This window comes from Mesoplodon bidens, assembly GCF_964165515.1.
Source record: "Mesoplodon bidens genome assembly, chromosome: 19".
Taxonomy (NCBI): domain Eukaryota; kingdom Metazoa; phylum Chordata; class Mammalia; order Artiodactyla; family Ziphiidae; genus Mesoplodon; species Mesoplodon bidens.
In genome coordinates, this window is record NC_138179.1 from 42,614,735 (window position 1) to 42,639,434 (window position 24,700).

Below are 24,700 nucleotides of genomic sequence, written 5' to 3' on the forward strand. Positions count from 1 at the left end.
ACGCCGAGGCCCAAGGAGGGCGAGGACGCCACCAAGCGTCCCGCCACCAGAGGGCGCATCCCGGAGGCGAGCACTCACTAAGGGCGCCTGCGCAGGGGGCTGTCATGTGACCCGCCGCCGCTGCTCTGGTGGGCGCTGGTTCTTGAAGTTGCTGCTACGGGCCGGGCGCGCGTGCGCGGAGGTGAGCCGACCTGACTGATGGACCCGGGCTGCGGTGCTCCCAGCGAGCGGCGGGGCGGGGGAGGTCCGCGGCAACCCCACAGAGTGGAGGCTTGGCGGGTGCGGGCAGTCGTGACGCCCGAAAGGGGAGGGGTCGATCGATAGAGGGATTGGTCAGTGCTTTCCTACCGGAGAAGTTGAGCACACCGTGCCAGGGCCGCGCGCGGCAGGAGGCAGCGGTAACGACAGTGACCCCAGTAACATCGGGGACCCCGGACACTCCACGGTTCCCACTCACTGCCCCCGAGCTGGGCGAGGAAGGCTGCGCTTGCCCCCGTTCACAGGGAGGAAGCTGAGGCACAGGTTGAGAACCCTTTGCTTCCCTCTGCCGGTGGTGGAGCTGGGCTTTGAACCCAGCTTGTCTACACCACCACCGTGGCCTGGGGAAGCAGCAGTTCGGAGCCACTTACCTGAAGGCGGGGTGACCGGCCCTCTGGGTCAGCAGTGCCACTTGATCTACTGACCTTCAGTTCTTCCCCGTTTTCTCTCTAAATTGTCAAGCGCTGTGAGTGTGGGTCTTCCCCATTTTAGGATCTCTTCCCCTTTCTAGGCTCTCTTCCCTGTCTGTAAAATGGAAGCAGGGAAGGGCATGGGGTGCTGCCCTGGCCGTGCTTCTGGGCACCTCTGCAGCTTCTGAAGTCTGGATGGGAAGGGCTGAGGTCATTGCCCAGGAGCTCCCAAGTGAGGACCCCTGGACTCCACTCTGAGTTCCTTAGTTTCTGAGTCATCATGATCACAAATGTGTCTGGCAGGGTCAGGTGGAGCTGGGACACTATGTGGTATAAAAAGAGAGATATTAGTCTTCGTCTCCAGTTCCTGGCACACAGCTCCTAAAACCCCTGGAATCTTGGGGGTGGTAAGAGTGTCTTTTATATGCTAATGAGATGACTGGGGGCTTGTAGATATAGCTTCAAAATGGGGGCTAGTCCCCAGAAGGACCAAGGCAGGATTCGAGGGTGGGAACTTTCTCCTGGCCTTCTGGGCAGGAGGCTCTTGATTAAGAGAGGGGGCTGGTGATTAATCACCAGTGCTCAGTGAGTTCATCATTCACGCCTACATAATGAAACCCTAAACTAGTTGGGGTTTGGAGAGCTTCCAAGCTTGTGAACACATTTTGGTGCTCAGAGGGTGGCCAGCCCAGAGAGGGCATAGAAGCTCAGCACCCCTTCCCCGTACCTTGCCCTCTGGTTGTTCCTGAGTTGTGTCTTTTATAATAAACAGGTAACAGTAAGTGAGTTCTGTGAGTTGTTCTAGCCAGTTGTTGAACCTGAGGAGGTGAGGGGTGTTGTGTGAACCCCGGAATTTATAGCGGCTTGGTCAGAAGAGCCGGTGACAACCTGGGACTTGCGGTTAGTGTCTGAAGTGGGGGAAGTCTTGTGGGACTGAGCCCACAACCTGTGGGGCCTGCACTAACTCTGGGAGTTCGTGTCAGAATTGAACTGAATTGCTGGACACCCGGCTGGTGTCCAGAGAATGGGAGAATTGGTTGGTGAGAAAAAGCTCCACGCTTTTGGTGTCATAAGTGTTGTGAATGAAAACAGTTCACTCTTGCGTCTAACATACTGGTGGCCCATGGTGGCCAGAATGTTCCCGGTGACCGGTCTGTGTCTGTGACAGGCCTGGACTCTCTCAGTGACCTGGGCGCACTTCTGCCTGGCGTGTGACTTTTCCCCAACACCTGCATGTTTCTGGAGGCCATGAGAATGCAGCTCACAGACCTCCCACCACAGGGAGCTTCACTGACAGAGGCTCAGTCGCCGTGCTCTGAAATCATCACTGCATTTCCTGCGAGGGGCTGCCTCCCGGCCCTTAACGCTAGGGCAGGCTGCTTCTAGGAGACCTGGACCCCTCTAACGGCCAACTTTGGCTCAAGGGACCCCAGCCCTGTGGCCTTGCCCAAGCTTCCCTAACCTACATGGCAGTCTGGGGCTTTTGGATCCACACCACCCTCCCATGGGGTCAGACCTGCACGGGTGTGTTGGTGCTCTCAACCCTCTCTGGCAACCTCCCCAGTTTCTCTCAGACATATGAAAAGGACCCCCCTAATAAAATCCTTGCATGTTTAGTTCCATATCAGTGTCTGCTGCTTCTCAGAGGAGCTGGACCAACAATGTTCCCTATAAAATATTTAGAACATACAGATAATCAAGACGCAGGTAAGAACAGTCTTAGCACCATAGTAACCAGAGTGAGGCTCCAGTGCAGCTGCTGTGACAGAGACCCAGAACCAGACCCCACACGAGCCTGACTGCAGGGGCGGGGAGGGGCTCCGCCTGCCCAGTCCTGGAGGCCAGGCTTTTCTTCTGTGCTTGGCCGTCCCTGAGTGTTGCCCTGGGCTGCAGTGCCCAAGACCCCTCACAGGCTGTACCCACGTCCTGGTCAGCCCAAGAGGGACAGAGGGAGGGCACACACTTCCACCCCACTGGCCAAGACTCACCTTGGCCACAGTCTTCATACGGGAGCGGGACTTATCTACTGTGGGAACTTGTTTGTTCCACTTGATCTATCACGTGGGTCTTTGTGTGTTACTAAGTTATTTTTACAGACATTCTAGATGCGTTTATTTGTAACATATTAGAAGACTTCACAGTGCACAGGGTTCTGCAGCTCCCTGTTTGGGACTTTTCTCTCCTTTTCCTTTTTCCTCCCTCCCCCAGGTCTGCCCTGCTTCCTCACCAGACCTCACTTCCAGCCTGTGCGCTGCTGGGCTGGCCACAAGTTCATGTCTGGAAGCTGCTTTGAGAGTCTCCTGAGGCCCCGGCCACTCCCTGCTGCCGTCCCTTTGAGCCTGGTTCTTCTGTCCGCAGGCCTCCTGGGCCCGCTGCCCACACATGATGAGGTGGCCACCCTGTTCCTGCCCCCTGCTGGGGGTCTGCGCCCTAGTCTCCTTGGCCATCCTGGGGCACATCCTGCTTCATGACTTCGACGTGGTCCCCCAAGAGCTGCACAGCTTCTCCCAAGAGGAGATTTACCCAGCTCGCCAGCCCAGAGCCAGCGGCCAAGGGCCCCAGCCCGTCCCAGGGCGCCATGGCAGCCCCAGGGCAGCACCCACACAGTGCGACCTGCCCCCCGACGGCCGCTTCGACTGCGCCCCAGACAAGGCCATCACCCAGGAGCAGTGTGAGGCCCGGGGCTGCTGCTACATGCCTGCAAGGTGGCCTCCGGGCACCCAGATGGGGCAGCCCTGGTGCTTCTTCCCTCCCAGCTATCCCAGTTACAGGCTGGAGAACCTGACCACCACCAAGACGGGCTACACGGCCACCCTGATCCGTGCCACCACGACCTTCTTCCCCAAGGACATCATGACCTTGCGGCTGGACGTGCTGGTGGAGACTGAGAGCCGGCTCCACTTCACGGTGGGAGGGCGGGGGCTGGGCAGGGGCAGAGAGTGTGCGGACAGTGGACAAAGACAGACGCTACGGGGTGTTTGTTTATGCACAGACGTGTGTTGTGCCCTCACCTGGAGTCTGGGTGTGAGCAGACACAGTGCCTACACTCAGGGAACAGTGGGCCGCTGAGACAGTCACTAGGAGGTTCTACAACATGTTCTAGGGGACAGGGCTCAGGACGAGGTGGTGGGAGGTTAGGTCCCCCCAGGAAGTGACATCCCAGCTGGGACCTAAAGTAGGAGTCAGGAAGGGGAAAGGTGGAGGAGGAAGGGGGGCTGTTCCAGGCAGTGGGGAGTGGGATCCCAGCCACTGAGGGCAGGGCCTCTTGTCTGGTTTATTCCCTGCTGCTTCCCAGCCCCCGGAACAGTGCCTGGCACGTAGCAGGTGCTCATTAAAAACTTGTCAACTGAATGAATGTGCAGACAAAGGTGAGAGAGCCTGAAGCACATAATTCAGTACGGCCCCGTTATTTTAACAAAGTAACTGATGACAGCCGTGGATTGCTGAGTGATGACTACGTACCAGACAAGGGCTGGGTGTTCTAATTATGTTTGCTCGTTTACCCTGTGACTAGATATGCCAGGTAGAAAAATGTTGCCAGATTCAGCAAATAAAAATACAAATATGAATTTCAGATAACCCAGCAATTAGTCTTTTTTTTTTTAGTGTAAGCGTGTCCCATGCAATATCTGAGACGTATTTACACTAAAAAAATTGTTTATCTGAAGTCCAGATTTCCTGTGTCTTACCTGGCACACCCCACAGGAGGTGCTCTCCTGGCTCTATAGACGAGAAAACTGAGGCTCAGGGATGTGGACCAATCTGTCCACACGCCCACGCTGTGTGCGGCCACCCTGAGACTTGAACTGACGCCTCGCTTCTCTGGAAGGTGAAGGATGGAGTGGACAGGTGTGCAGGGGCAGCCGGCCACCAAGGGCCTCATGACACAGCTCTCGTCCTCTAGATCAAAGATCCCACCAACCAGCGCTATGAGGTGCCCTTGGAGACCCCACGTGTCCGCAGCCAGGCGCCGTCCACGCTCTACAGCGTAGAGTTCTCAGAGGAGCCCTTCGGGGTGATCATACGGCGGAAGCTGGATGGACGGGTGCTGTGAGTGCCCAGTTTCTGTGCCCACTATCTGCTGGGAGGGTTAGGGAGCTGGAGGGCATCGTACCTGACCCTGTTGTGGTCCACCCTCCTGCTCTGGCCTCCTGGCTGTTCCTTGCCCCGCAGGGCCCTGGTGCTCACTGTTCCCTCCACCCCGGGCCCTCAAAGGCCCCTCCTCAGAGGGGACAGCAACAGCTGGAGACATTTTTGGTTGTCACCACTGGGTGTTAGGGTGAAGGGACACTGCTAAACACCCTACAATGCACAGGCCGGCCCAGAACACGGAGCGTTGGCCCAAATGTCAGTAGTGCCGCAGCTGAGAAACCCTGGTCCAGTCTAAAGTGGCAACCCCACTCCAGGCAGCACCCCCAAGCCTGCTTTATTCTTGTTTATTTATCAAATACTACACATCAGTATATCAGGCACTTCAGTGATTAACTCGTCCAATCCTCATAACAACTGGGACGTAGGTGCTGTTATTATCCCCACTTTACAGATGGGGAGACAGAGACATAGGAGGCCAGGTGCTTGCTGGCAGGTGACGGAGCCCAGCCCAAGCGTCTGTGCCGTCGGCCACTCTGCTCCATGTCCCTCCGGGGTTTGTGTGCCCCCACGGGACCTTACCTTTGCTTGGACCGTGGCTGCCATCTGCCTGAGGCAGGAGCCTTTCCTGTTCCCTCCTGAACCGCCAGCTCCTAGAGCAGTTCTGACCCACAGCAGAGCTCAGGGATATTTGTGGAGAGGATGAGGGTGTTGCTTGGTCTCGCCCTCACCTCCCCCCAGCCCACCCCCCAGGTACTAGATGCACCGAAGCATCTCTTAGACTCAAATGCTGTGGCTGTGAGTCCAAGTGTCCGGTGTCGCTCAGGCCCAGAAGCACCCCCCCCCGTACCCCCAGCCACGGGGTCAGCAGTTTTGCCACGGCTGCCCACTGGCCCTGACGCTGGGCTGTGCAAGCACCTTTCCCAGGACGCATCCCATGCACTTTGCCCACATAGTCCTACACGGATATGTGCTGGCTGACAAGGCCCTGCTCTGCACCGAACTCTGCTACACGCTCAGAAGGAGGGAACTTGGACTTGCCCAAATCTTCAGAGCACTTGCGTTCTGAAGTGCATTTCTTTCTTTTGTGGCCTGTTCATTTTTTGGCCGGGTGTTGTGGACCTGCTCCCAGGACTGACATAGCAGAGGGAGGTAGAAACGGACTGTGCAGGTGCAGAGTGTGGGCTGGCTCTGCAGCTGGGGGGCCTCTCTGAGAAGCTGACCTTCAAGCGGAGTTTGGAGAGAAGTTTTTTAAGCATTTTATCAGATCTTGGTCTTGAACACACACAGACACCCACAGGCAGGTGAGCAAAGTCTTACACGGGCTGGTGGGGTGCAGCAGGAACTTGTCCCATGAAATTAGCCGTGATGCGTCTTTCATGCAGAGGGGGACCCTGTACATGGTTTTTGCCTTGCTCTTGACCCCATGGAACCTTGGGGCACCCTAACTGCCCCTGGCTGGGCAGCTCCACGATGTCTGGGAGCAGTTTGGCCCTCCTGGGAGGTGCTCAGGGCCACAACTCCCAGGACTGGAAGGGTTTTGGGCAGCCCTTGCCCAGCACTTGCTTGTGGTCAGGGCTCATGGGGCCATTGGCTTCTGGTGCAAGGCCACCTGGTCTCTTCCTGGCAGGCTGAACACCACAGTGGCCCCCCTGTTCTTCGCCGACCAGTTTCTGCAGCTGTCCACCTCCCTGCCGTCCCAGCACATCACGGGCCTTGCCGAACACCTCGGGCCCCTGATGCTCAGCACCAACTGGACCAAGGTCACTCTCTGGAACTGGGACGTCGCCCCTACGGTAAAGGGGCAGCCAGGGCGGGGTGTGCGATCGGAGGGGCTTCATGGGCCGGGACGTAAAGCAGGGTGTCTGCCATGTCCCAGCCCAACGTGAACCTATATGGATCTCACCCTTTCTACCTGGGCCTGGAGGATGGCGGTTTAGCTCACGGGGTCTTCTTGCTGAACAGCAATGCCATGGGTAAGCAAGGGGGTACTGGAGCCCTCCACATCCCCCAGCCAGTTCTGCTTCTGAGCTGCCGGCCAGGGTTTCCCTGGTGCAGCCACACCCCCTCCTTCGTAGAGGGGGCTGGGGCTCTCTGCACCTATCTGACAGGCTGGAGGTAGAGGGGGCAGGGGGTCGGGTTTCGTACACTATTCCAAGAAATGACCATTGGGCTGTGGCCTCTGCCAGCTCTGTCCTTCAGTGCCTCTAAGGTGGGGTCTGGGACCTCTGACCTGGGCGGGGTGGGGCTGAGGCCAAAAAAAGGGGCCCCAGGCCCAGCTGCTCAGCGTCTTTCTGTCCTGCTCCAAGGATCTCAGCAAGCTGGGCTCAGAGCGACTGTCCCAGGGCCCCCAAGCTCCCTGTGGGAGGGCCCCGCCTCACCAGCAGTGGTTTGGCCCATTGGTGCAGTGCCGAAGGCCCTGGGCAAAGGGGGTGAATATTTGCCCCTGAGCCCCAGGGCTGCTTCCCCCAGATGTGGTCCTGCAGCCCAGCCCAGCCCTCAGCTGGAGGTCGACGGGCGGGATCCTGGATGTGTACATCTTCCTGGGCCCGGAGCCCAAGAGCGTGGTGCGGCAGTACCTGGACATCGTGGGTAGGCCTCTCCCTGGCCCTGGCCCCCGGCCCCTCCCTCCCCAGCCCCTCCTGCCCCCTCACGGTCGCCTTGGCTCCCAGGCTACCCGTTCATGCCACCGTACTGGGGCCTGGGCTTCCACCTGTGCCGCTGGGGCTACTCCTCCACCGCCATCACCCGCCAGGTTGTGGAGAACATGACCAGGGCACACTTCCCTCTGGTGAGTGCCAGGCAGGGGCCTGGGGCCCCCAGGGTGGGGCGGGGGCAACGAGCCTGGGCCCCGACCGCCCTGTGCTGTGGCTTCAGGATGTCCAGTGGAATGACCTGGACTACATGGACGCCAGGCGGGACTTCACTTTCAACAAGGACGGCTTTGGGGACTTCCCGGCCATGGTGCAGGAGCTCCACCAAAGTGGCCGGCGGTACATCATGATTGTTGTGAGTGCCCCCTCCCCTCTTGTGCCACAGGAAGCAGGCTCTTTTGGAAGGAGAGGGGCCCAGTGTCTGCTGGCTCCAACTTTCAGTGGCATCGTCCTCATGCTTGCCATGGTTACTGAGAATGTTTCTGAGGGTCTTTGATATCAAGGGAATATCAGATTTATAGACTTGGCTCCTGCTAGCCAGTGATGTCCCTGGAGACATCTGTCTGTGGCTCAGGATCCTTACGGCTGTAGGTTACTTGAACAGCTTAAAGCAAGGGCCGGGTGGAGCTGTGTGCCAGGGTGGCTGGAACCCCAGAAGCTCCGTGAGACTCCTGGCCCTGCCCCCTGCAGTCAGCTTGTGGGAAGGAGGGCAGGATCTGAGTGGCTCAGCAGACAGACACACTTCCCTGGGCCAGTCCCTGCAGCCAGAGGGGTGTGATTCAGGGTCTGGTACAGCTGGGGGGCTGGAGGAGGGGAGGGGGAGCCAAGACAGCCAAATGGTCGCCACCACGGATACCCCTCAGGAGAGGAAATCCGTTTGGAATTGGGCTGATGGTCATTTCCATCCCTGCAGCCCCTCTGAAGGCAGCAGCATCCAGGTCCACTCAGAGCAGGGAGGGCAGACGCAGACCTTATCTTTTTTTATTCTGAATGAAATAAACGCTCCCTGTAGAACGTTTGTGAAACTCTGGGCCCTTAAATCAAAAGTAACGCCTGCATCCAGGTGCACCCTTTTTGGCAATGGGGGCGGGGTCACGTGCACGTCCACGCACACGCAGCGTGTTGGCGCATCCACCTGTTCCTCGTTAACGTTTATCGACAGCGTTTTCCCGTTTTCCCAGCGATGGGTGCCGAGGCTTTGGGCATTTCCCTCTCATTCTGACTGGTTTCTCTCCCCAGGATCCTGCCATCAGCAGCTCCAGTCCTGCCGGGACCTACCGACCCTATGACGAGGGTCTGAGGCGGCGGGTCTTCATCACCAATGAGACTGGGCAGCCGCTGATTGGGCAGGTACAGCAGGGCCTGGGGGGCGAGGGGGAGAAAGCAGGGGTCCCTGGGCAGTGGGACTGCGGGGGGGGGGCGGCGGTGACAGCTGGGGGTGACAGTGGCCCCTGACAAGGAAGACCACCCTGAATCCTTGTGTCGGGCCCTTGTTTGCGGGCAGCTCAGAAACAAGCTCCAGAGATGCTTGGGGAGGCCTTGGGGTCCTCCACATCGTCTGGGCCCCCAGGGGCTTCCTGATGGTTCCCAGGCCTTCCCGGTGGGCGGGGCACCCAGTAGACTCCTGACCTCCCAGTCCAGGGCAGGCCCAGAACCAGGAGGAAGGGGGTCCAGCCTGAGGGGAGGCTGGCAAGGCTCCTAGCAGTGCAGATTCTGGGGCCTCTCCCCATGCTCCTCCCCTTGCAGTCCACCCATCCCTGAGTTAGATGAGTGAGGCTACGGCTCTGCCTGCAGTCAGGACACACGGGGCCTCTGTGCAAGCTCCAGGGCCCCTGTCTCCCCTCTGGCCTTTCGTCCAGGTGTGGCCTGGACTCACAGCCTTCCCTGACTTCACCAACCCCGAGGCCCTTGACTGGTGGCAGGACATGGTGGCTGAGTTCCACGCCCAGGTGCCCTTTGACGGCATGTGGATCGTGAGTGTGGCCCCACCCTTGGGTGTCCGGTGGCCTCAGGGACCGTCCCCCGTCTCTGCACCAGGCAGGGCACCCACCCCCAGGGCCTCTCTTGCAGGACATGAACGAGCCATCCAATTTTGTGAGGGGCTCAGTGGATGGCTGCCCCAACAGCAACCTGGAGAACCCGCCCTACGTGCCAGGTGAGCTGCCTCCACCTGCCGGCCCCGCAGCACTAGTCGGCTGGGGATTTAACAGCTCAAATCAGGGATTTCCTTCGCTGGTTTGGGAGACTCAAACCTCTGGTTTCTGAGAAGCTGATGGGCAGCGAGCAGCCAGCCTGGAAAGGCAAGGGGTGCCCTGGGAGTAAGGTTCATGTGGGGAGACCCCAGCCACGTGATGCTGACTGGGCATGTGCAGCTGAGGCGAGACCCTTCAGAGGGGGTGTTTTAGGCTTAGGCAGTCGGACAGGGAAAAACTTAAAATGGTTAGGAGCAGGCAGACATGAAGTCTGGGTGTGCAGACCACAGCCTGCGGCATCGCCTTGTCCTGTCCTTAGAGAAGTGGAGACTGTACAGGGACGCACCCCATGTCCCAAGGGGTCTCTCAAGATGTGGGGGGCACCAGCCTGCTGGGAGGAGGCGCCAAGGAAACAGCCCCCTCTCCTCCAGGGGTGGTTGGTGGGACCCTCCGGGCAGCCACCATCTGCGCCTCCAGCCACCAGTTCCTGTCCACGCACTATGACCTGCACAACCTGTACGGCCTGACCGAAGCCTTCGCCTCCCACAGGTGAGGGGCCAGGGTGCAGGAAGGAGAGGAGGAGGCCCTGGCCATCCCCACATCCCACCCCCGCCCCCCACCCCAGCTCCATGCCTGGTGCCTCAGAGGAAGGGCATGGTGATGAGACAGGGAGGCCAGGGCTGACCAGGGCCTCTGGCTCCCTTGAGTTTGTCCTCCCCGTGACATGTGCACTTTTGAGGGTGTCAGGTGGCAGGGCTGACTGCCTGGCAGACAGTGGCAGTGACCTCAGCAAGCCAACTCCTTGCTCCCAGCTTGTCCTTCCTGCTGCACCACCGGGCGCTCTTGCAGGCAGTGGTGGGGCTCCTGGTGACCCTGCTCAACACAGCTCTCTGTGCCCCTGCTCCACCCAGGGCTCTGATAAAGGCTCGGGGGACGCGCCCCTTTGTGATCTCTCGCTCCACCTTTGCCGGCCACGGCCAGTACGCCGGCCACTGGACAGGGGATGTGTGGAGCAGCTGGGAGCAGCTTTCCTACTCCGTGCCAGGTGAGCACACCTGTCAGGAGGGGTGCAAGGAGGGGAGGGTGGGCCCCTCTCTGGGCGTGTTTGCCCAGAGCTGGGTCCTCAGCGAGATGCTGCTGCAATGGCGTGGGGCCCGTCGCCAACTCATGTGCCATTGGGCTCACCTGTGATGCCCCTCTTCCAATGTCCCCATCTCGGATTCATGCTAACATCAGAATGTCCCTTCTGGTGACCACATTCTGAGCTGCATGAAATAGCATCTGAGCTCAGTCCAAAGGGTGCCCCCACCCCTCTCGGCTCAGTGCCTGGCTCCACCCTGCAAAGAAAATTTTGATTTTTGTTCCAAGAGCTCTGATGCTACAGACAGATCTTAGGCCCAGGGATGGCTCAGGAGCCCTGGGGAAGGGGATAGAGGTGACCCCAGAGGTCACAGCTGAAAAGAGCCTCCACCAAACCCCCGGCCTGGAAGTACTTTCATAGTCGCAGGCTTGCTTCCATGTGCAATGCATCTACAGAGCCTCGGGCCACAGGGATGTCCTGCCGAGCTGAGCTCTCGGGTGAGAAGTCCATTCCTCCTTCACAAAGCGGCTGCTGGCTCTGCCCACAGGTGCCAACCGGCTCTGATTTCCACCGTGGGGCCAGCATGGTGGGTCGAGCCTGAGCACCTGCAGGCCAGTCTCTGAAGCCACCCCAGAGCCGGATTCCTGGGCTTTGTGTCCACCTGTCTGGTTCTTGGGTTTTAGTTCTGGTGTGAGCTGTTGTTACCAAGCTAAAATAAGTCTGTGCAGCTCCCAGGACCTGCTGTGACCCAGACCAGCACTGCTCACAGCCTCAGGCTGTGCCCCATCCTGCCCACTGGCTTCCAGACTGGGTCCTGGCTCCTGAGGAGACAAGGAGAGGGTGGCCCAGCAGCCTCTAGTCCTGCCCAGCGGTGGTGGGGTCGGCACAGGGCCCAGATGCTCTGGAAGCTGTCTGACCCTTCAGCAACTCGGGGGACTCACTGACCCTCTGCTGTAACGAAGTACCACACCCCAGGTGATTTAAAACAACAAACTTATTCTCAGACTAGAAGTCTGATCATGGTGTCGGCAGGGCCTTGCCCTCTGAGACTCTACACAGAATCCCTCCTTGCTTCTTCCAGTTCTTGGTGGTTGCCAGCAGTCCTTGGCCTTCCTTGGTTTGAGGCTGTGTCACTCTAACCTCTGCCTTTGTCAGCTCTTGGTCTTCTTCCTGTGTCCTTGTCTTCACATGGTGTTTTCCCTCCTCTTTTCTTTTTTAATATAGTTCCCTGGGCTATACTGTAGGACCTTATTGTTTATCTATTTTATATATAGTGGTATGTATCTGCTAATCCCAAACTCCTGATTTATCCCTCCCCCACCCCCTTTCCCCTTTGGTAACCATAAATTTGTTTTCCATGTCTGGAGTCTGTTTCTGTTTCGTAAATAAGTTCATTTGTATCATATTTTAGATTCCACATATACCTGATATAATATGGCATTTGTCTCTCTCTAACTTTACTTAGTATAATAATCTTTAGGTCCATCCATGTTGCTGCAAATGGCATTATTTTCATTCTTTCTTATAGCTGAGTAATATTCCATTGTATATATGTAGCACATCTTTATCCATTCATCTGTTGATGGACATTTAGGTTGTTTCCATGTCTTGGCTATTGTGAATAGTGCTCCTATGAAAATTGGAGTGCATGTATCTTTTTGAATTATAGTTTTGTCCAGATATATGCCCAGGAGTGGGATTGCTGAATCACATGGCAACTCTATTTTTAGTTTCTTAAGGAACCTCCATACTGTTGTCCATAGTGGCTGCACCATTTTACATTCCCACCAACAGTGTAGGAGGGTTCCATTTTCTCTGCAACTTCTCCAACATTTATTATTTGTAGACTTTTTAATGATGGCTATTCTGACTGGTGTGAGGTAATACCTCATTGTAGTTTTTTGGGTTTTTTTTTTAAGATTTAATTTTATTTATTTTTGGCTGCGTTAGGTCTTTGTTGCTGTTCGCGTGCTTTCTCTAGTGGCAAGCGGGGGCTACTCTTCATTGCAGTGCATGGGCTTCTACTTGCGGTGGCTTCTCTTTTGTGGAGCATGGGCTCAAGGCGTGCAGGCTTCAGTAGTTGTGGCACGCAGGCTTCAGTAGTTGTGGTGCACAGGCTTAGGTGCTCCGTGGCCTGTGGGATCTTCCCAGACCAGGGATCGAACCTGTGTCCCCTGAATTGGCAGGCAGAATTTTATCCACTGTGCCACCAGGGAAGTCCCTCATTGTAGTTTTGATTTTGCATTTCTCTACTAATTAGTGATGTTGAGCATCTTTTCATGTGCCTATTGGCCATCTGTATATCTTCTTTGGAGAAATGTCTTTTTAGGTCTTCTGCCCATTTTTTGACTGGGTTGTTTGTTTTTTTGATGTTGAGCTGTATGAGCTGTTTGTATATTTTAGAAATTAAGCCCTTGTCAGTCACAGCATTTGCAAATATTTTCTCCCAGTCCATAGGTTGTCTTTTCATTTTGCTTATGGTTTCCTTTGCTGTCCAATATCTTATAAGTTTAATTAGGTCCCATTTGTTTATTTTTGCTTTTATATCTATAGCCTTGGGAAACTGACCTAAGAAAACACTGCTATGATTTATGTCAGAGAATGTTTTGCCTATGTTCTCTTCTAGGAGTTTTGTGCTCTCATGTCTTATATTTAAGTTTCTAGGCCATTTTGAGATTATTTTTGTGTGTGGTGTGAGGGAGTGTTCTAACTTCACTGATTTACATGCAGCTGTCCAGCTTTCCCAACAACACTTACTGAACAGACTGTCTTTTCTCCATTGTATATTCTTGCCTCCTTTGTTGAAGATTACTTGACCGTAGGTGTGTGGGTTTGTTTCTGGGCTCTCTGTTCCATTAATCCATATGTCTGTTTTGTGCCAGTACCACACCGTTTTGATTACTGTAGCTTTGTAGTACTGTCTGAAGTCTGGGAGGGTTGTGCCTCCAGTTTTGTTCTTTTTCCTCAGGGTTGTTTTGGCAATTCTGGATCTTTTATGGTTCCGCATAAATTTTAGGATTATTTGTTCTAGTTCTTTGAAAAATGTCATGAGTAATTTGATAGGGATTGCATTAAATCTGTAGATTGCTTTGGGTAGTATGGCCATTTTAACAATATTAATTCTTCCAATTCAAGAGCATGGGATATCTTTCCATTTCTTTGAATCATCTTCAGTTTCCTTTATCAATGTTTTCTAGTTCTCAGCATATAAGTCTTTCACCTCCTTGGTCAGGTTTCTTCTGATGTATTTTATTTTTTACTTTTTGGCTGCGCTGTGTGGCTTTGTGGGATCTTAGTTCCTCAACCAGCAATCGAACCCAGGCCCACAGCAGTGAAAGCGCCAAGTCCTAAACACCGGATCACCAGGGAATTCCCCAAAGTATTTTTTTTGATGCGATTTTAAAAGGGATTGTCTTTTTACTCTCCCTTTCTGCTATTTCATTGTTAGTGTAAAGAAATAACAGATTTCTGTATGTTAACCTTGTATTCTGCTACCTGGCTTTATTTATCAGTTCTAGTAGTTTCTGTGTGGAGTCTTCAGAGTCTTCTATATATAGTATCATGTCATCTGCATATAATGACAATTTTACCTTTTCTAATTTGGATACATTTTATTTCTTTTTCTTGCCTGATTGCTGTGGCTAGGATTGCCAATACTATGTTGAATAGAAATGGTGAGAGTGGGCATCCTTGTCTTGTTCCAGATTTTAGTGGAAAGGCTTTCAACCTTTCACCATTGAGTATTATGTTGGCTTTTATTATGTTGAGATATGTTCCTTCTGTACCCACTTTGGTAAGAGTTTTTATTGTGAATGGATGTTGAATTTTATCAAATGCTTTTTCTGCATCTATTGAGATGATCATGTGGTTTTTGTCTTTTGTTGATGTGGTGTATCCCATTGATTTGCATATGCTGAACCATCCTTGCAACCCTGGGATGAATCCAACTTGATCGTGGTGTATTATCTTTTTTTATGTGTTGTTGGATTCAGTTTGGTATTATTTTGTTGAGAATTTTTATATCTATATTAAAGATTTTGGCCTGTAATTTTTTTTTTTGGTAGTGTTTTTGTCTGGTTTTGGTGATGGTGGCTTCATAGAATGACTTTGGGAGTGTTCCGTCTTTTTCAGTCTTTTGGAAGAGTTTGAGAAGGATCAGTATTAGTTCTTCTTTGTATGTTTGGTAGAATTCCCCAGTGAAGCCATGTGGTCTTGGGCTTTTGTTTGCAGGGAGTTTTTTAAAATTACAGATTCTATATCACTTCTAGTGATTGATCTGTTCAAATTATCTATTTCTTCTTGATTCAGTTTTGGTGGGCTGGACGTATCTAGAAACTTGTCCATTTCTTCTAGGTTGTTCAGTTTGTTGGCATGTAATTGTTCATAGTATTCTCTTATGGTTTTTTATATTTCTGTGGTATCAGTTGTTATTTCTTCTCTTTCATTTCTTATTTTGTTAACTTGGGTCCTCTCTTTTCTTCTTGGTGAGCCTGGCCAGAGGGTTGTCAATTTTGTTTACCCTTTCAAAGAACCAGCTCTTGGTTTTATTGATTTTATTGATTTTTTTTCTATTTTTAAAAAATTTCTATTTTATTTGTTTCTGATCTTTCCTTCCTTCTGCTAACTTTAGGTTTCGTTTGTTCTTCTTTTTCTAATTCTTTTAGGTGGTAGGTTAGGTTGTTTGAGATTTTTCTTGTTTTTTTTTTGAGGAAGGCCTGCATCATTATGAACTTCCCCATAAGGACTGCTTTTGCTGAATCCCACAGATTTTGTTTGGCTGTATTTCCATTATCATTTGTTTCAAAGTATTTTAAAATTTCCTCTTTGATTTCATCATTGACCCATCGGGATTTTTTTTTTTTAAGTAGCATGTTGTTTGGTCTCCATGTAATTTGTTCTCTCTGTGGTTGATTTCGTTTCATGCTGTTGTGGTCAGAAAAGATGTTTGAGGTAATTTCTGTCCTCTTAAATTTGTTGAGGCTTGTTTTATGTCCTAGTATTTATATAGTCTATCCCAGAGAATAGTCCATGTGTACTTGAAAAGACTGTGTATTATGGGTTTTTTTGGGATGTAATGTCCTGAAGGTATTAAGTCGGTTTTATTGTGTCATTTAGGATCTCTGTTGCCATATTGATTTTCTGTCTGGAAGATCTGTCCATTGATGTCAGTGGGATGGTAAAGCCTTGTGCTATTATTTTATTCCCATCAATTTCTCTCTCTATGTCTGTATTTGTTTTATGTATTTAGGTGCGCCTATACTGGGTGCATATATGTTAATGAGTGTAATATCCTCTCCTTATAGTGATCCTTTTATCATTATATAGTGTGCTTCTTTATCTTTCTTTATGGCCTTTATTTTTTTGAAGATACAGAATTATATTTAATCATTTTTTGTTGTTGTTAATAAAAGTCATTTTGAATGTTCACTTTGACAATCAAAGATCCCATTGCCCTTTAGCATGGTGCAGCCCAAGGTTACCTGTGGTTACTTCAGGTAACCACATTACAGTCAAGGGCACCATCCCCCTCTCATCTTCAACTCTGAGAGAATAATAGCCCACATGCACACCCCTGCCACTTAAGTTTCTAAAGATCCTGTTAGCAGAGGAATGAGAACCCTGTCATCTAGGAAATTTTAGTAGCACAGCGTCTAAAGAAATGGCAGCTAATAGCTACAGTAGAAAACAGTAGCTAGCAAATTTCATGCATGGGTCAGAATTCTGTATTTTTATATTCCCATCTTAGTTTAAAATACTAAGCCTCAATGACCTGTAACGTGAGAAAGAGTTGGTTACACTTGGGTCACTGATGAGAAAACAAGATATCTGAAAATGTTGTATGGGCTTTGTTTTAAAGTCTGTTTTGTCTGATATGAGTATTGCTACCCCCACTTTCTTGTCATTTCCATTTGCATGAAATATCGTTTTCCATCCTCTCACTTTTAAGCTATGTGTGTCCTTTGCCCTAAAGTGGGTCTCCTGTAGGCAGCACCTTGTAGGCTCTTGTTTTATTATCCAGTCTGCCACTCTGTGTCTTTTGACTGGAGCATTTAGTCCATTGACATTTAAGGTAATTATTGATATGTGTTTATTGCCATTTTAAACCTTATTTTCCATTTGATTTTGTATTTCTTCTTTGTTCTTTTTTGTTTCTCCTTTTATGGTTTGATGGTTTTCTTTTGTATTTTCCTTGTGTTCTTTTGGTTTTTGTGAATCAATTTTATGTTTTTGATTTGTGGTAACCTGTTTTTCAAGTATGTTAACCTGTTACTATATCTACTTGCTTTAGACTGGTAGCCATACAGGCCAAACACATTCTGAAAAAAAAATCTATATTTTATTACTCCCCTCCCCCACATATTGTGATTTTGATGTCCTCTTTTACATCTTCATGTTTATCCCTTTGCTGTTCACTGTAGTTATCATTGCTTTCACAAAAATATTTTTGATTTTTTTTTAAAATCTTTGTACTGGCTTAGGTGATTTACTTTCCAATTGTGATTTTCTTTTTCCTATAGATTCTTGCTTCTTTTCTATTTAGAGAAGACCTTTCAGTATTTCTTTTAGGATAGGTTTAGCATTGCTGTATTCTGTTAGTTTTTGCTTGTTTGAGAAATTCTTTATCTTTCCTTCTATTCTAAATGATAACCTTGCTGGGTAGAGTATCCTAGGTTGCAGGTTTTTCCCTTTCAGGACTTTGAATATATCTTGCCACTCCCTTCTGGCTTTCAACCTTTCTGTAGAGAAAGCAGCTGATAGCCTTATGGGGTTCCCTTGTAATTAACTCTGTTTTTCTCTTGCTACCTTTAGAATCCTCTTTAACTTTTGCCATTTTAATTATGTCTTGGTGTAGGTCTGTTTGGGTTCATCTTGTTTGGGACCCTCTGTGCTTCCTGTACCTGGTTCCCTCTTCTGATAAGGTCACCAGTCATGGTGGATTAGGGTCCACCCTAACGTCCTCTTCTCAACCTGATTACATCTTCAATGACCCTATTTCCAAATATGGCAACCAGGGGTTAGGACTAGAACTTACTTTTGGAGGGAGATACAATTCAGCCCTAACGGGTCTAGTTTGCCCTGCCCACCCACCCTGGGAGTTAGGGAGCAGATGCGGCTTGTCATTCTGCTGACCACAAGTGCAAGGTGAAGTGGCCATTGGTGTACTGACCATCAGGTGGGGGCTGGGTGGGAGGGGCTTTGGGAAGGATCCTTGCCTCCAGCCAGTTCAACAGACATGTCTGTCAGGCTCCTTGGCCCTAGACTGCTCCTGCTGTAGCAGCTGGAGGCCCATCTGACTCTGCCCTCCAGAAATCCTGCTCTTCAATCTGCTGGGGGTGCCCCTGGTGGGGGCCGACATCTGTGGCTTCCTGGGCAACACTTCGGAGGAGCTGTGTGTGCGCTGGACCCAGCTGGGGGCCTTCTACCCCTTCATGCGGAACCACAATGACCTGAACAGCCTGGTAGGGCGGGGGCGGCAGGGGAGGCCGTGCCCTGGGGAGTGCCACTTTCTGTGCCAGTGAGCCCAGCACTGGCTGGCCCAAAGTGCTGGGTCTCCTGGGGTGGGGGGACCTCGGAGTCCGTGGTCCTAGATCCCAGGTGCTTCCTCCACTCCCTCCACTGCAGCCGCAGGAGCCGTACAGGTTCAGCGAGACAGCACAGCAAGCCATGAGGAAGGCCTTTGCCCTGCGCTACATGCTGCTGCCCTATCTCTACACGCTGTTCCATGGGGCCCACGTCAGAGGCGAGACCGTGGCCCGGCCCCTCTTCTTGGAGTGAGTGCCTGGGTTGGGAGTAATGGCCCCTGGCCCACTGACCCCAGGGCAGCTAACCTGCTGCAGGGGGTGTTCTGGGCACTGAGAGAGGAAGGAGGTTGCAGCAAAATCCGGGCACTCCCCACTGAGGTGCCCCCCTGCACCCCCAGTTCCCACCCATTAGATTCCAGCTCAGGGCAGGGAGCACTGGATAACGGAAAAACCCAGGATGAACACTGAGTACAGACCAGGCCTCCCAGATGGTAAAACAAGTTATAAGACTATCATGATTGAATCCATCTGGGGCTTAAGGGAACAAGACCACTAAAGAAATCCAATAGATATCCCCCAAGTAGGACTTAGTATATCTAAGAAGTTACCGTACCATAAAATGGCACCTTGAATCAGAGGATTAAAGGATTCTCTAGTAGTAAGGTAATTAGTTAGCTATTTGCAAAAATCAACGTATTTTCCACTCATCCATACAAACCTAAGTTCCAAATGGATTAAATAGTTAAATGTCAAAAATTAAGCGGTAGAAAAAGCTGCAGGAAATCAGAAGTGAATGTTTCTCTATGACCTGTCAGGAGAGGGCTTTCTAAGCATCAAAAGCAAAAAAGCAAAGGTAAGGAGGTTTCATTTAGGAAAAAAAAGTAACACTTCTTTGAACATAAGCAGAAAAATATTAAAACTGCTCTGAACATAAGATTGTCAAGGCAAACGAATGGGAGAAAACATTATCAATAAAATGACAGTCACTGTCCCTAATGTACAGAAACTCAGACCAGAGGTAAGAGCCAGATAGACATGTGGGCAAGAACACAACTTGCGAACAGGAAATGTGAACAGGTCATGCCCGAGTAGTCGGGCAGGGAGAGGTTCTTCTTGGCTCCTGCTTTAAGCTGGCCAGAACCGGCCCTGCCACATGTAACCCAGGTCCTCTGGCTCCTGTCCATGCCTCCCCATGGGTCCCTTGAGCCCACTGACCTCAGAGGTCACCAGGCCCCCCTGCCCGTCCCTCCTGTTTGAAGGTTCCCCGAGGACCCCCACACCTGGACAGTGGACCGCCAGCTCCTGTGGGGGGAGGCTCTGCTCATCACCCCGGTGCTCAAGGCCGGGAAGGTTGAGGTCACTGGCTACTTCCCCCGCAGCACGTGGTACGACCTGCAGACGGTGAGTCCTGGGGCCCTGAAACCGGGGAGGATGGGGGAGATGGAGCTGGTCTTCCCTCCAGCACCATCCATGTGGACCGGAGAGTGAAAAAGGAGTCCTGGCTACATGAGGGCCCTCACCTGGGTGCTCCATCAGCAGCATCCTGTGCGATCCTTACAGGACCCATTTTCCAGATGGAGAAACCGAGGCTGAGTGGGTGACTTGCCACCGAGCTGAGCTGGGACTCCAGTTCTGCTCCCAAACTCCTGCCCCTTCTTGCATCCTCTGACCTGCCCGACCCGAGCACTGGCTCAGGCCTCGCACGCTCTGTCCCCACCATGTGGCCAGATCTGTGCTCTCAGCTCCCGACAACAGCACAGGAGCTTGGCAATGCCCAGGACCCTTTGTGACATGACATCCCCCTCCAGGTGCCAGTGGAGGCCTTTGGCAGCCTCCCACCTCCTGCACCCCTCACGTCTGCCATCCACAGCGAGGGGCAGTGGGTGACACTGTCCGCCCCACTGGACACCATCAACCTCCACCTCCGGGCCGGGCACATCATCCCCATGCAGGTACTTGGGCCGGGCCCCTGATCCTATTTGTCCAGCCCTGGGGTTGCTGGGACCCCACATGCCTCTGTTCAACTGGGGGTCTGCCCCCAGGCAGAGATGATACTTCTGAGGGTTGAGGATGAACTGGGCTGGAGAAGGACGGGATACGTCCTTGCACTCACTTGCTCCCGGGCCTGGCGAAGGAGAGGCCTGCTTCATTGGCCTTTCTCAGAAAACAGTCTGTCAGTCAGTCTGCAAACCTCTGTGGGCCTCACGTCCTCTGAGGTGTCCACGGGCCTCCAGGCCGCTCGGCCGTAGGCTGTCCTGCGGATCCTGGTTTCTTCTAGCACGGCACTGTCCCAGCCTAGTGCTCCTCACGCCTGGGTCTGGAGGCCTCCACCAGGTTTGGGACAGTGACGTGGGCCACTCCCTCCCAGGGCCCTGGCCTCACGACCACAGAGTCCCGCAAGAAGCCCATGGCCCTGGCCGTGGCCCTGACTGCGAGCGGGGAGGCCCGAGGGGAGCTGTTCTGGGACGATGGGGAGAGCCTGGGAGTGCTGGACCGTGGGGCGTACACGCAGGTCATCTTCCTGGCCAGGAACGTGAGTCCTGGGATCCGCCCAGGCTGGGGGCTGTCTTGGGGTGACTATCCTGACTTGGTGAGGGGAGCTGGCCTGGGGTCCTGGGATGGCCACCTGTCCCTGGGTCAAGCAGACTGAAGGGGAGAAGAGCCCGTAGGCCAACTGCCTTGGCTGGAGTCCCCTGCACTGCGCCAGTGTCCTAGGGTTTGCACGGGGTGTGCTGCCGACCTGCCCTCCCCATCTGCTGTCCAGAGGCCCTGCCCTGGTGGGGCTTCCTGCCCCAGGCCATCTGCTCACACCTCTGGTCCTGTCTCTCTTGCTTCTGCCAGAGCACCATCGTGAACCAGCTGGTGCACGTGAGCAGTGAGGGGGCTGGCCTGCAGCTGAGGAAGGTGACCGTCCTGGGGGTGGCCACAGCCCCCCAGCAGGTCCTCTGCAATGGCGTTCCTGTATCAAACTTCACCTACAGCCCTGACACGGAGGCAAGAGAGCCTACATTTGAGGCCAGAAGGCCTGTCCCTGAGGGTGGGCGAGGGGGCGGGAGGTGCCCGCTGAGCTGCCATCATGGGATTCCCTGTCCAGAAGGGAGAGGACACTCAGGCCTTACAAGGGGCGGAGAGGAACTGATCCTCGTGGGGAGGAGTGGGAAGGTTCAGTCCCCTCGCACTTCACATCTTTTCTCTGCCTGTGTCCACACAGTCAGCCCCTGGTTAAAGGGCAGCTCATTTCCAAAGCAAATTAAGGCGGCCACTGCCAAGAGTGCTCGGAGGGAACAGAGCGAGACGCTCCCAGGGCTAGCTCAGACCCCATGTCCACCGTCCACCCATGTCCACAGACTGCTGTCTGCCCCACCTCTCTTGCCAAGCAAATTTTCCTATTTCTTGTCCCCAGACCCTGGACATCCCTGTCTTGCTGACGATGGGAGAGCAGTTCCTCATCAGTTGGTCTTAATCCGGGGCCCAGTGGTGTGCTGCTCCTTTACAGACCTCCCGGCAGCCCAGCACCTGCACCCTCAGTCGGCGGTATGTGGGCCTTGGGTCAGAGCGCTTACCCCGAATCGCATGTCACTGACATCCCTGAACACCCGGATCTGCTTGTAAATCTGCCTCCCAGGCTCTGGGCCAGCAGCTCTTCTTGAGTCTTCTGTCCAGATCCCAGTCGGGTCAGTGCCCCGAGGGGTGCCCTGTATCTGGAATGTTTACTGGAAGATTTGCTTCACTGTAGCCTGTCACTGTGATGCGTGCACTGTCAGTCACCACTGCCTGCCTGTGACGCAGAGGTGGTGCTTGGGATGGGGTGGTACCTGCACCCCAAGGTCCTGCCTCGGGCAGCTCTGCTGCTGCTCTGACCTGATGAAAGCACAGAGCTGGGGGCCGCTGCAGACTGCTTTCTGGGCAGCTGCCCCCGACAACAGGTGGAGGCTGTCCACCAGTCTGACAAGTGGGCCCAGACACTCGGCAGAATTCACAGGACTTGGGGAACCCCTAATCTGAAGTGCAATTATTTTTAATAAAAGGGGCATTTGCAATCAAGCTTCTGCCGGTCCTTCTGGGATTCAGGGTAAGGAGGATGTGTCTAAAGGCCCTGACACAGAAGCAGGACTCCATCCTTGACGGGCCCCTGGACGTTCCCAGGCAGGGTGTGCACGTGTGCTGTACTGTGCATGCTCAAAGCAGCACCCTCACACATCCCCACCTCACACCCTAGTATCACCCATCTCTAAGGTGACTGGAAAACATCCAGCCAGGCCTGGTGTCAGTCACGTGGTGGGAGATGCACCCTCCCCTCGACCCTGCCCGAGGGCTATGTAGACTAAGCTGCTACCCCCAACGCCTCTGTTCCCAAGCAACAGCTGGTCTGCTTTTGGTCACTACGGACTAGTTTACATTTTCTGGAATTTTATATAAATGGAATCATATAGCATGTATTTCTTTTGGTCTAATTAATTACTCTAATTACTTTGAGATTTGTCCATGTTGTGTGCTTTTTCATTGCCAAATAGTTTTCCATTGGATGGAGGTGCCACATTTATCAAATTATCATGGATGTTAGGATTGTTTTCAGTTTTTGACTATTGTGAATAAAGATGTGGTAATCATGGACCAGTCTGTGAACAGACATGTTTTCATTTCTCTTGAGCAAACACCAAGTGTGATATGGTCAGGTCATATGGAGGGTGTGTGTGACTAACTTTTCCAAAGTGGGTGACCCACTCTGCACTCCTACCAGCCTTGCTGTCGCTTGGTGTGGTCTGTATACTCACTTTCAGCTGTTCCAGTGACAGTGGATCTTGCAACTGAAGATGGCGAGCATCTTTCATGGACCTATGTCACCCATGGATCTTCTCTGGTGAAGTGTCTGTTCAGGTATCTTGCCCATTTTTTACTTGGATTTGTTGACCTTATTAATGAGTTACAAAGTACACCGTTTTTCCAAATGCTACCATAGCAAATTACCACAATCTCTGTGGCTTAAAATAACAGATTTATTCTATCACAGTTCTGTAGGTCAGAAATTTGACACGGCCAACTGGGCTAAATTAGGTGTCAGCAAGGCAGCGTCTTCTCTGGAGGCTCCAGGGGAGAATGTGCTCCCCTGCTCATGCAGGTTGTCAGCAGAATTCAGTCTCTTGAGTGTATGGGTGTGAGGTCCGCATGTCCTTGTGGTTGTGAGCCAGACGTCCTCCTCAGCTTCTAGAGGCTGCTCCATATCCTGGCCCGTGGCACCTTCATCTTCAAATCCAGCAATGGTGGGTTGAGTCCTTCCCACCCCAGAGAATCAATCCTGCCTCTTCCATTATACCACACTCTGACCCATGGTAGCCCAGAGCATTCTTGACTTTAAAGGGCTCATGTGATTAGATAGGGTCCACCTGGATAATCCAGGATAATTTCATCTCAATCTTTAATTACACCTGCAAAGTCCTTGCCATTTAATGTAGCATATTCACAGGTTCCAGGGATTAAGAGGTGGGCATTTTGGGGGGACCACCATTCTACCTACACATAAAGTTCTTGATATTTTCTAGTTTAAGTCCTTTGTCAAGTATATGCTTTGCAAATATTTTCCCCCCTTGCTCATGCCCTTTTTGTCTTTAAGTATAATTTTAGAGGAGGAAGTAAGATTCCCCACCTGATTTTTGAGGTATAGTTCACATATCACACAATTTTACCACTTTAAAATGTACAATTCAGTACTTTTTAGTACATTCACAGAATTGTGCAACCCTTACCTCTGTCTAGTTCCACAACATTTTCATCACCCGCAAAGAAGCCCTGTACCCTTTAGCAGTCACTCCCTATTTCCACCTCTCAGCCCCCAGAAAACCACTAATCTGCTTTGTCCTATGGATTTACCCATTTGGGACATTTCACAGAAACGGAAACACTGTGGCCTTTTGTGACTGGCTTCTTCCAGTTAGCCTATTTTCAAGGTTCATCCATATTGCAACGTGTCAGCACTTCATTCTTTCCTATTGCCAAATAATATTCGTGTATGTACCGTATCTTTCAGTCAATGGGCACTTGGGTTATTTCCACTTTTCGGCTATTATGAATAATGCTGTGAACATTTCTGTCTAACCTGACAAACCAGCCCCTTGTTTCAACACTTAGCCACCACGGGTTACAACTGAACCCACCTGACCTGTGATGCTAGTGGCCCCAAGAACCTCCACCCACGTGCGTCAGTGCCAATGTCCCATTGCTTCCCTCCCCAAGCCCCCAGTGACATGCACTCCTTTCCTGGTGCTGGAGGTCACTGGTGAGCTCACCTGTGCAGTCTGCACTCCAGACTACTGCCTACGCAGAAGGACGCCCTCAGAGGGAAGTATTCTAATTGCTCCTACTGCCCAAGAGCCAGGCTGCTTTCCAAAAAGTCTGCACCTACTGACGCCACCATCACACCCCCCACACCTTCACCAACATCAGGGTTAATGGTTATGAAAACATAACACTTCTGAATCACCCCCAAGGATACACA

The 24,700-nt window shown here is 52.2% G+C and overlaps 1 protein-coding gene across 1 annotated transcript; it reads left to right on the plus strand.

Moving 5' to 3' along the window:
* The first annotated feature begins 79 nt into the window (after nucleotides 1–79).
* On the plus strand, nucleotides 80–22,821 carry GAA (alpha glucosidase). The gene is made up of 20 exons (XM_081218259.1): nucleotides 80–181; nucleotides 2,877–3,575; nucleotides 4,573–4,718; nucleotides 6,388–6,553; nucleotides 6,637–6,733; nucleotides 7,230–7,349; nucleotides 7,430–7,548; nucleotides 7,635–7,766; nucleotides 8,651–8,761; nucleotides 9,271–9,384; nucleotides 9,482–9,566; nucleotides 10,035–10,152; nucleotides 10,515–10,648; nucleotides 17,993–18,144; nucleotides 18,308–18,456; nucleotides 19,467–19,608; nucleotides 20,016–20,159; nucleotides 20,576–20,740; nucleotides 21,049–21,201; nucleotides 21,611–22,821. The coding sequence occupies exons 2-20, from the start codon at nucleotides 3,051–3,053 to the stop codon at nucleotides 21,668–21,670; spliced, it is 2,832 nt and encodes a 943-aa protein (XP_081074385.1). The 5' UTR covers nucleotides 80–181; nucleotides 2,877–3,050; the 3' UTR covers nucleotides 21,671–22,821.
* Nucleotides 22,822–24,700: the final 1,879 nt, after the last annotated feature.

Coding starts and splice junctions, on each gene's coding strand:
- GAA (XM_081218259.1), top strand. CDS start 3,051: ATGATGAGGTGGCCACCCTGTTCCTGCCCCCTGCTGGGGGTCTGCGCC. Junction 6,554..6,636: donor ACTGGGACGTCGCCCCTACG/GTAAAGGGGCAG, acceptor GCCATGTCCCAG/CCCAACGTGAACCTATATGG. Junction 19,609..20,015: donor CGTGGTACGACCTGCAGACG/GTGAGTCCTGGG, acceptor ATCCCCCTCCAG/GTGCCAGTGGAGGCCTTTGG.